Source organism: Notolepis coatsorum (genome assembly GCF_963971535.1).
Source record: "Notolepis coatsorum genome assembly, chromosome: 10".
NCBI classification, from domain to species: domain Eukaryota; kingdom Metazoa; phylum Chordata; class Actinopteri; order Aulopiformes; family Paralepididae; genus Notolepis; species Notolepis coatsorum.
The window spans coordinates 115452674-115464936 of record NC_140174.1 but is presented as its reverse complement, the minus strand read 5'-3'; the positions used below and the strand labels follow the sequence as shown (position 1 = coordinate 115464936).

Below are 12263 nucleotides of genomic sequence, written 5' to 3'. Positions count from 1 at the left end.
CCACACAGTTAAAACACAGCTACTTGCATAAGAAGTTTCACTGTAGATGTCAAGGCTCCTGTGTTGGCTGGGAAATGCATGTATTTGACCGTTCTATTGAGATCGCGAGTAACGGTTCTCGGTTATTATTCCGGAAGTCCACCAATCCGAAACTATACTTTTAAAGTCCATATCACCAGGTTGCCTGCATCAATTCCAACATCCAATATACCAGATATGATGCCAAGAGCATGCTCTAAAAGCTGTTCACATGTAAAGGGTTTTTATAAACTCATCTTAATTATGTGCTCAATAGTTTCATTTGATTACTATTTTACACATCATCCAATAACATTTTCCAGGACAACTGTTTCAATTTCCATGTAAGTGTTCACTTTTGCTCAGTTTCCATGACTTTTCCATACTGGAAAATTAAAAAATTAATTCCATGTTTTCCATGTTTTCCAGGTACCGTGGGAACCCTGACTCAGTACCGTGGAGAGTTCCTACGTGGGGGGGGGGGGGGGGGGTGTTGCACTGGAGTCGCAGCACTGTGTATAGCGTATAGAGGCGTCACATGTCCTACGGGGGGGGGTGTTCCACTGGAGTCGCGCGGGGCGCGCACAGCACTGTGTATAATGTATAGAGACAGCACATGCCGAGAGTGGTCCGGGGAGCGCACAGCACTGTGTATAGCGTATAGAGACGTCACATGCCGAGACGGCAAGTCGTTTGAAAATGAAGCAAGGCGCAACAAGACGTGGAATTAAAGTCCCCGGCGGGCTGATTCAAAGGGAAAAGACCACGTCTTTGTGTGTCGCGGGGAATGCAGTCTCACTCCACTTACAGAGATCTAAATATGGTGGCTTGCCATCTTCACAGAGTGTATAATCCCCCGAGGGAGCCGTATTCACTGCGACAGTGTTGGGGCCCGTTAATCAGAAACCATTGAGCTTCACAGCGTCTCTTCAGAGAGACCCGGGGTTAATTAACACAGAGTCGAGCAGAAGAGCTGCGAAAAGACTTCCTCTCTCTTAGATGTGCTGTTATACACGGAGCCGAAAAACCCTGGGAAGAACACACGCATAGTGTATGTATGCATCGTCATCATCAGCATACAGTCGGACGCACGACTTAAATGCAGAGCTTAAACACAAACAGTTGGGGACGGCTCAGTGAGAGTTGTTTTAACGGGAGCGTACAGGGTTCATGGCCCAGTTAGCACCGACACGCCGTGCTGTCAAGAAGGATGATTCCAACTGGCTCTTTGAATTCCGTGGGTCGGACCGTGTGGTGATTATCCCGCAAGACTGAAGAGTTTGGACAGCTGTGTGGCGATGCATTCCCATCAGACCTCTACTGTACCATCCGTGTGTAAATGTAGGCATGGTTCTATAATGTAGGCATGTTTCTATAATGTAGGCATGTTTCTATAATGTAGGCATGGTTCTATAATGTAGGCATGTTTCTATAATGTAGGCATGTTTCTATAATGTAGGCATGTTTCTATAATGTAGGCACGTTTCTATAATGTAGGCACGTTTCTATAATGTAGGCATGGTTCTATAATGTAGGCATGTTTCTATAATGTAGGCATGTTTCTATAATTTAGACATGTTTCTATAATGTAGGCATGTTTCTATAATGTAGGCACGTTTCTATAATGTAGGCACGTTTCTATAATGTAGGCATGGTTCTATAATGTAGGCATGTTTCTATAATGTAGGCACGTTTCTATAATGTAGGCATGGTTCTATAATGTAGGCATGTTTCTATAATGTAGGCATGTTTCTATAATGTAGGCATGTTTCTATAATGTAGGCATGTTTCTATAATGTAGGCATGTTTCTATAATGTAGGCACGTTTCTATAATGTAGGCACTTTTCTATAATGTAGGCACGTTTCTATAATGTAGGCATGTTTCTATAATGTAGGCATGTTTCTATAATGTATAATGTAGGCATGTTTCTATAATGTAGACATGTTTCTATAATGTAGGCAGGTTTCTATAATGTAGGCATGATCCCTCTCACCCTGCTTACTACCTTTTTAACCCTTCCCTCTGGTAGAAGACTCCAAAGTCTCAGGTGTAGGACATCTTGTTTTAAAAATAGTACATATCCAGAGGTTGTCCATCACCTGAACTCAAGTCCTAATGCACAGGAACTTTGTACCATAAGGGCTAGCACCAGCCGACAGGCACTTTAAGGCAATATGCACTTTAAATTGGAACACTGAGCTCTTTTAGGTACTGTAGCATTTTTAAATTGTTTGTGAAATACTTCTATTGTGGGGATTGCATCGCATGTATTCTTGTGTGTTTTTATATTGTATGTTTTTATACTTTGGCACCAAGACAAATCCCAATCAACCATGTGTTGAAATGGCAATAAAGTTTTCTATCTATCTATCTAATGTAGGCACGTTTCTATATAATAAACTGTAGGTGGGGATAATAAACTGTAGGTGGGGCGATAACATGGGAGACAGAGAGACACAGAAGAGTCACTCTTACTCACATTCTCTCATTGTGCTCATTTTCAAGTGAATAGAATATTAGTGGAATATTAAATTAATATTTGTTTATCGCCCCCAAAAAAGGTTCTTCCTTATGATTCCAGGCAGCAGATCTCTGAGGAACCAACGTTCCAATTAGTTTTTTTTTTTTTATCTACTTTTTCTCCCATTTTCTATTTTTCTCCCATCCCAATTTCGTATTGACCAATTCTACCCTCCCCTGTCTCGATCGCTGTTAGGCCATGCCTCCCACAGGCCAGCTGCAATGTGGACGAAGCCTTGCATCATGTGTCCCCTCCGGTACACGAGGAGGCAGCCGTCGCATCTTTTCACCTGCACAGCGCGATCTCTCAGCGGCGAGGGTCTGCGTGGGAGGGTCACGCCGCCCCCGTTGCTTCCTGATTCTACTGCGCAGGTGCACCAACAGACCTGTAGGTGTCGGTCCAGAACGTCCGATCCCCACCCACCAGCTTCCCACCCCTAACACTGCCAATTGTGTTAGTATGAACGACCAGCCAAGCTGGTAGCAACGCCGAGAGCTGGGCTCGAACCCAGCATCTCCTGCACTAGTGGCGAGCACCTTGCCCACTGCGCCACTTAGCCGCCCGTCGTGTATATAATTAGTTGAACCATTTCACTGCCACACTACAGAAGGTTAACCCTTTACTATCACCACTAGTAAAGGGTTAACCTTCTGTAGTCTGGCAGTGAAAGGGTTCACCCTTTGTCGTGTGGCAGTGAAAGGGTTAAGAGCGCAGTTCCACCACCAGTAGCACCACCAGCAGGCATCATCCACAGCAGCTGTACCTGATCGGTCCCCGCCTCCTCCGGCCCTGAACCTTTCATACAGTCAGTCTGGTCCTCGACAGACTTTCATTATTAAGGGAAGCACCACACAACACACACGAACAGAGCAGACACACGGACAAGACGACACGTGATGAACCATGCGGACAGACGAGACAGACGGACTGTTAATTATTAACAACAAGGCTGGATTAAGTAGTCATTATCATGTGATTATTTGATAACAATGGGAGAATGACTAATTACAATGCAATCAAACAAGGGAGGGAGATTCAAATGCAAGTGGGGGCGGGGCATGCAGAGCGAAAAACAGGGAGGAGGCAGGGATGTATGGGGGAGGGGGGCAGACATTAGGACATGCGTTATTAGATCTTAAACATTACAAAACAATGTGTTGTTATCGAGTGACAATAAATGTAACGTTGTCATGGACGCCGTAGGTAAAGTGGCACACAGGCCAGTCCGTGCGGGTCGGTGGGGGGGCGTGACAGCCGGTACCTCGTGCCGGTCCCGTTTCTTGGTGAAGATGTTCCTGATGAAGGTCTCCTGGACCTCCTCCTGTTTCACCAGGTACTGCCAGAGGCGCTTCACGGGCAGCGCCGAGTGGTGGCTGGACCTGGAGGACCGGGGGTTAAAGCAGTGTCTTTATGAAAAGTAACCACCTGGTACAAACTGGACAGTGTCTTTATGAAAAGTAACCACCTGGACCTGGTACAAACTGGACAGTGTCTTTATGAAAAGTAACCACCTGGTACAAACTGGACAGTGTCTTTATGAAGAGTAACCACCTGGTACAAACTGGACAGTGTCTTTATGAAGAGTAACCACCTGGTACAAACTGGACAGTGTCTTTATGAAGAGTAACCACCTGGTACAAACTGGACAGTGTCTTTATGAAGAGTAACCACCTGGTACAAACTGGACAGTGTCTTTATGAAGAGTAACCACCTGGTACAAACTGGACAGTGTCTTTATGAAGAGTAACCACCTGGTACAAACTGGACAGTGTCTTTATGAAGAGTAACCACCTGGTACAAACTGGACAGTGTCTTTATGAAGAGTAACCACCTGGTACAAACTGGACAGTGTCTTTATGAAGAGTAACCACCTGATACAAACTGGACAGTGTCTTTATGAAGAGTAACGACCTGGTACAAACTGGACAGTGTCTTTATGAAGAGTAACCACCTGGTACAAACTGGACAGTGTCTTTATGAAGAGTAACCACCTGGTACAAACTGGACAGTGTCTTTATGAAGAGTAACCACCTGGTACAAACTGGACAGTGTCTTTATGAAGAGTAACCACCTGATACAAACTGGACAGTGTCTTTATGAAGAGTAACCACCTGGTACAAACTGGACAGTGTCTTTGACGCTGTAGTGTCAATAAATTAGCAGAACCATGTTGAAATAATCTTTGTAAATTAGATATGTCTTAATATATATATATAATAACTAGTGCTGTCAGGCGATTAAAAAAATTTATCTAATTAATTACAGGATTTGTAATGAATTAATCTCATTTTAATCGCATAACCATTTTAGGCCTGATATTTTATATTCTATAATCATATTTCAAATTGCATGTGTCCGGATGGCAGAATTCAGTACTGTATCTACAAAACCTTCTGTTTAATCATCTTCCCTTTATTCATTTGCTTAGATTTTTCAGGTCTGGTCAATTTTAGCATGGTGTTATTCACAGTAAAAAAAAAATTAATTGATATTCTCATTTGGTTCATTACAATTTACTCAAGCCTAGTAACAGACACAGTATTTCTGACACTGGGAATACATTCCCTGAGAATAGACTTTTTATTTTATTGTTTTGAGTTAATTTTCATAACGCGATAATTTGCTGTGTAATTAATTAATCGAATTAACGCGATAAACTGACAGCCCTAATAACAACTAAATATAGCTACATTTCCATTCATTTTGACGTGCTAACCCCCTTTCTGTTTACATACATAGACACACTTGTGAAATGGGGCTAATTCCTAATAACTTCATACTGTAATAACACTCCTGCAGGGAATAAGGCACTGCAGGAACTCAATTAGAAGCTCTACGCGAGTAACGAGTACAAAATACTTTAGATACACATTTTCCTCGAATTGCTAATTAAAATAAAACTTTGTGGGTTTAACAGGCAGGGAATACCTTGAGATAATTAATACAACTGCTTATTAACTCAACTGCTGATTAAAGCTTTCGACTCGATTATTGCTGCGAGACTCCACCAGGACGGGATGACAGAGCGAAGCCAGACTGCTAGTTTGTGTTTCCGTGCTGTGGCCTCTTGAGATCAGAGTGACCTTGCCCGTCAGGAAGGGCCACTAATGTGGTCCGACGGGCTAATAAATAAACCATTCCTTCGTTCAGACGTCTAGATCAGTGGTTCTCAACCTTTTTACACCAAGTACCACCTGAGAACGTAGCTGGCTCTCCAAGTACCACCATATGACCGACGTTAAAATACAGTCTATTCAGCTATGCACAGTTCACGCAGGAGGCAAATGTATTCCTAATACCATTATTTATTGTTAACTTTTGTCAGACACAACCACAATGTACAAAGGGGTAGCACTAGAACTAGCAAACTCTTCCACACAATTCTCATACAATGCAAGAGGCATTGAGAACATAATAACTAACATTCTCACATAGCAAGTGAGAAAATTCTCTCTCTCTCTCTCTCTATGCGTTGAACGCCAACAACGGCGTAAATCGTTTTTGAGATCAATATTTCATTTTTTCGCCATGGCATTCATAATTCCAGTCTCCCTCCGGACTGCAGCGGCACCCTGTATGAGATTGCAACGCCTCAATACCGCCGCCTGGTGGATGGTCAGCGAGTTACACTGTCGCCAAAACCGGAAGTGGCGCTGGTGCATCGAGGAAATCCCTCCGGCAGTAATATCTTGTTACGTGGATCCAGACAAACACTATAGTGCATTTGGATCGCTTTCTAAACTCAATAATCGATATGATTTCGGCGTTTATTGCGCCACACAAACCGGAAATGGATCTAGGAGATCGGCTGCTATTACCCTGCCCATACCTGTACCTCCCCCCTTCCCATTGCTGCCATTACCCTGCCCATACCTGTACCTCCCCCCTTCCCCATGCTGCTATTACCCGCCCATACCTGTACCTCCCCTCCCCATGCTGCTATTACCCTGCCCATACCTGTACCTCCCCTCCCCCCATGCTGCTATTACCCTGCCCATACCTGTACCTCCCCCATGCTGCCATTACCCTGCCCATACCTGTACCTCCCCCTTCCCCATGCTGCCATTATCCTGCCCATACCTGTACCTCCCCTCCCCATGCTGCTATTACCCTGCCCATACCTGTACCTGCCCCCTCCCCCTGCTGCTATTACACTGCCCATACCTCCCCATGCTGCTATTACCTTGCCCATACCTGTAGCTCCCCTCCCCCATGCTGCTATTACCCTGCCCATACCTGTACCTCCCCTCCCCCATGCTGCTATTACCCTGCCCATATCTATACCTCCCCCTCCCCCATGCTGCTATCACCCTGTCCATACCTGTACCTCCCCTCCCCCATGCTGCTATTACCCTGCCCATACCTGTACCTCCCCTCCCCCCATGCTGCTATTACCCTGCCCATAACTGTACCTCCCCTCTTCCCCATGCTGCTATTACCCTGCCCATACCTGTACCTCCCCTCCCCCATGCTATTACCCTGCCCATACCTGTACCCCCACTCCCCCCATGCTGCTATTACCCTGCCCATACCTGTACCTCCCCTCTTCCCCATGCTGCTATTACCCTGCCCATACCTGTACCTCCCCTCCCCCCATGCTGCTATTACCCTGCCCATACCTGTAGCTCCCCTCCCCCATGCTGCTATTACCCTGTCTAGTGATGCACCGATGTGAAAATTGTGGCCGATACCGATAACCGATATTAATATTGCTGTTCTGGCCAATACCGATATTTACCGATGTCGATATCTCTGTATACAAAACACTTTTTATGATAATCAAATAAAGAGCTATTTTCCAAAACGCATATTTGCCTCCCACAAGCCGGCTGCAATGTGGACTAAGTCATACATAGCACAAGTCCCCTCCGGTACTTGAGGTAACAGCAATCGCATCTTTTCACCTGCGCAGCTCGATCTCTCAGTGGCGAGGAGTAACGCGTGGGAGGCTCACGCTGCCCCCGACACTTCCTGATTATACTGCGCAGGCGTACCAACCGACCTGTAGGAGTCGCTGTCCACAACGCCCGATCCCCACCCATCAGTTTCCCACCCCCTAATACGGCCAATGTGTATTAGTATGGACGACCAGCTAAACTGAAAGCAAATGTGGAGCGCTGGGCTCGAACTGACGAGCCCAGCGTCTCCAGCATTTTGTGGCGAGAGCCTTGCCCACTACGCCACGTAGCCGCCCCAAAAATTACTGATATTTTGAAACTATTTAAGAAAAAAAAAAATCGTATCTTATCTCGTCTCATCTCGTCTTGTCTTTTGATACAGATGACTGATGACTGGCTTAAAGCTATAGATAACTATGTTGGTGGGAGCTGTGCTGTTAGATTTTAGTGCTGCATTTGATGTGCTGGACCATTCTCTACTGGTTGATAAACTTAAATGTTATGGTTTTAACTTCTGCTTTAAAGTGGATACTAAGTTATTTGTCCTCTAGATCACAGAAGGTGTATCTAAATGGCAGCCTGTCCAGTAGCAGAGGTCTAGAGTGTGGCGTGCCGCAAGGAAGTTGCCTAGGACCTTTGCTCTTCTCTGTATTTACGAATGACCTATCTTGGGCTACCAAATGTGCTACAACAGTTCTTTATGCAGATGATTCAACATTGTATTACGCGGCACCATCATGCAATGTACTTAATGAAGTTTTGAGTAGAGAACTTAAAGTTGTGCATGACTGAGTAGTATGTAATAGACTTGTCCTTAATATCTCCAAGACTAAATGTATTGTGCTGGGAACAAGGCACAGGTTATCTACAAATCCAAAGCTTCATTTAAACTTGTGTAATTCAGCAGTTCAACAAGTTGAAAGTACTAAACTCCTTGGAGTGATGCTGGATTGCACTCTGTCTTGGTCTCAGCATATAAATTATATTGTTTTAAAAATGGGAAGAGCAATTGGTATTTCCAGGAAATGTGCTTCTTTTGTTGCCCGTCCCCTTTTATGTCAGATAGTGCAAAGTTTAGTTTTATGTCATCTTGACCATTGCTCTGCGATGTGGTCATCTGCTGCCAGTGGTGACCTCAGGAAGCTCCAGGTGGTCCAGAACAGGGCAGCACGGTTGGTACTGGGCTGCTCACTAAGGTCTAATGTGAGCCGTATGCATGCCCGCCTCTCTTGGCTTAACGTTGAAAATAGATTGTCTTTTAATATACTTGTGCTGTTCAAGTTGGTCATGAGCAGTAAGACTCCTGTTTTTATACATAATCAGATTGTTTTTAGTAATACTGTGCACGAGCATTACACTAGAGGTTCCAGTAGTGGGCAGCTTGAATTGCCAGGTCCTAGAACCAGCGCTCTGGGGAGATCTTTTATTTTTAGAGCATTAACTCTGTGGAATGGCCTGCCTCGGAACCTCTGCTGCATTTACAGTAGATTCACTTTTAAAAAGAATCTTAAATTGTTTTTAAATTGTTTTTAACACTGTAAAGTGGTTTTGTTTTTGTTTTACACTAATGTAATTTTAGCTATATTAATTGTTACAGTAGGTTCATTATGCATTGTGTGTACTGACTTTTAATAATTTTGTTTTTTTGCAATGGTGATTGTTTTTGTGTTTTTATGTGTGTGGACCCCAGGAAGACTAGCTGGTTGCTATCGCACCAGCTAATGGGGATCCCTAATAAAATCAAATCAAATCAAAATCAAATCAAAGTCTTGTCTTATCTCGTCTTGTCTTCTCTCATCTTATCTTGTCTTATCTTGTCTCATCTTATCTCGTCTCATCTTATCTTATCTCATCTCATCTTATCTCGTCTCATCTTATCTAGTCTAATCTTATCTCGTCTCATCTTATCTCGTCTTATCTTATCTTGTCTCATCTTATCTAGTCTCATCTTATCTAGTCTCATCTTATCTTATCTAGTCTCATCTTATCTTATCTAGTCTCATCTTATCTCGTCTCATATTATCTTATCTAGTCTCATCTTCTCGTCTTATCTTATCTCATCTTATCTTGTCTCATCTTATCTAGTCTCATCTTATCTTGTCTCATCTTATCTCGTCTCATCTTATCTCATCTAGTCTCGTCTCATCTTATCTCATCTTATCTAGTCTCATCTTATCTCATCATGTCTCATCTTATCTTATCTCATCTTATCTTATCTCGTCTTATCTCATCTTATCTTATCTCGTCTAATCTTATCTTGTCTCATCTCGTCTTATCTTATCTAGTCTCATCTTATCTTGTCTCATCTTATCTTATCTTATCTTATCTCATCTTGTTTAATCTTATCTTGTCTCATCTTATCTCATCTCTTCTTATCTTATCTTATCTCATCTTGTCTCATCTCATCTTATCTCGTCTCATCTTATATTATTTTATCTCATCGTGTCTCATCTCATGACCTCTGACCCGAGTCTCTGGGTGAGCACCAGTGGTAAAGAGCACAGTGGGTCCATGCTGCCGGTACCTGAACGGCGTGTTGGATGGTTCGAACAGGGCCTTGTGCCGGAGGAGGGCGGGGCCGGGGGCGTCGTCCTGGGGGTGGGTGGAGATGTACTTGGTGGGGGGGCCGTCAAAGATCTCCAGCCTCTTCAGCAGCACCTGCTCCCAGCGCTGCAGGGTCTTCATCACCGCGTGGCACAGAGGAGAGCCCACCGGGAGGTCTGACACACACACATTCATATACACACACACACATTCATATACACACACATACATTCATATACACACACATTGTATATATTTGAATTGCAAGGACTTTTTAACACATTGGGTGCCATGCATTATGCCCATCTTTACCACTCTCTGCCAGTGTTGTAACCCTATGGAGTGGCTCACCTTCTTTGCAGGGCTATAACTTTTTTAATATTATAGCTATATCGACATTACTATGGCTCATTCAACATCGGGTATCTATCGTTCCGGATGTGGGAACGTTATATTTTTCCATTCATACATTGTCGTGTTAGTACCGTCGAGAATATAAGTATGTTTTTAGACTGTATAGCAGTAATTCCTAGAACGCGCACTATAGGCCCAACACGTATTATACATCATCGATTGGCATTTCGTTCATATACACGCTATATAAAAAATGTCAAATACATATGATTGCTATACATTATGCTCCATCATGCGTGAAGGAAAGGGGGGGGGGGGTCGTTTATGATTCCTTGATTGTCACTAACGGCTTTCTTTAGTAAGACACCATACGTTGATCGGACAGATTGCAATGAAATAAATGGACAATCGAGCTGGAAATAACGTTGGATTCCTCTTACTGATGTGTCTGGAGAAAAAAAAATCCAATTATTTGACGTCGATCTGCTAGAATCCATTTTCCGTTTGTATGACGCAATAAACGCCGAAAGCATATTGATTCTTGCGTCTCGAAAGCGATCCAATGCACTCGACAGGGCTCGAGACTAACGATGTCCCGTCGTCTCGGGGACGATCAAATATTGATTTGGGACGAACAGAAATCTTTTTTGGGACGCAAACGGGACGGATAGGATTTAATTTTTTTCACAGGAAATGTCAATTAGCCGACTGTCAGTGCGCGCATATATATATATATGAATTATTCTACGTTAATAAAACATACCTGGTGATCAACTACAGTTTGCTGTAAACATTATGATATGTGTGTAGTGTTCTGTAACGACGGCTGCAGCGGGAGCTGGCTCATGCTGGATTTGTGAATAGCATGCAGCTGCAGAGCCGCAGAGCCAGGGGCGCTTTCAGGTCCGGTCACAAGCCCGCTCAACAGCGCCCCCCACCCAACGGCTGAATTGCCAATGGCTGAATTGGAGTATTGCACAGAGCCTCAACGCACGAGCACACACACAAAAGCACACACACGCACTGTATACGTATACATAGTCGACCATCCAAATCCTTAGTCGGGGACAGCCCTACACCCTACTCCTCACTAAGGGTCCTCTCGACTACTGCCAAGTCCTTATGGGAGACCAGAATGGCTGAGTCATCCGCATAAAGAGAGAGGTCTGATGAACAGGCATTCTTCATATCATTTATGTAAATGAGAATCATGAAATTAATCATTCCAGCAAAGTAGGCTTCTATTATTCGAATTACTGTTTTAATGGGTATCATAGTAGTAAGTCCTACTGTAGAACATGACATATTAGGATGACATCTGATTTATTAATGGCAATACAAAAAATTAGGGACAAACGCAATTGGCACAAGTGTAAATGATGGATTAGTCACTCACACTTAACAACTGAGCAATTAGCTCAGCTGGTAAGTCCACTGGCTGTGGATCCTATGGTCACAGGTTCAAATATATTGCTTCCAAAGTTTTTTTTTTTTTTTTTTTTAACGTCGTTAATTATTTTATCCACTCTGGTTGGATGGTGTATTGTACTTGTGCTGTATAATGACAATACATTTGAATCTAATCTCATTTTGAAATCGCTACGCTGCCTATGGACACGGCAGTGGCAGACAGCTTCGGACGTGTGGCATTGCACCATGCTGATCCACTCAACAGGTAGTGATTTCAAAATGAGATTCGATTCAAATGTATTGTCATTATACAGCACAAGTACAATACACCATCCAACCAGAGTGGATAAATGAATTAACGACGTAAAAAAAAACGTTTGGAAGCAATAGATTCGAATAATAGAAGCCTACTTTGCTGGAATGATTCATTTCATGATTCTCATTTACATAAATGATATGAAGAATGCCTGTTCATCAGACCTCTCTCTTTATGCGGATGACTCAGCCATTCTGGTC

The 12263-nt window shown here is 43.5% G+C and overlaps 1 protein-coding gene across 4 annotated transcripts in view; it reads right to left on the bottom strand.

Moving 5' to 3' along the window:
* dmxl1 (Dmx like 1) overlaps positions 1-12263 on the bottom strand; it is a gene marked incomplete at its 3' end in the record, with an annotated part of 327508 nt that overhangs the window by 52299 nt on the left and 262946 nt on the right. For all 4 annotated transcript variants that reach the window (XM_084323717.1, XM_084323718.1, XM_084323720.1 and 1 more), the window contains exons 40-41: positions 9964-10159; positions 3803-3920 (exon numbers count right to left, since the gene is read on the bottom strand). In XM_084323717.1, the coding sequence (XP_084179843.1) occupies positions 3803-3920; positions 9964-10159 (314 nt within the window). The remainder of the gene's footprint in view (positions 1-3802; positions 3921-9963; positions 10160-12263) is intronic.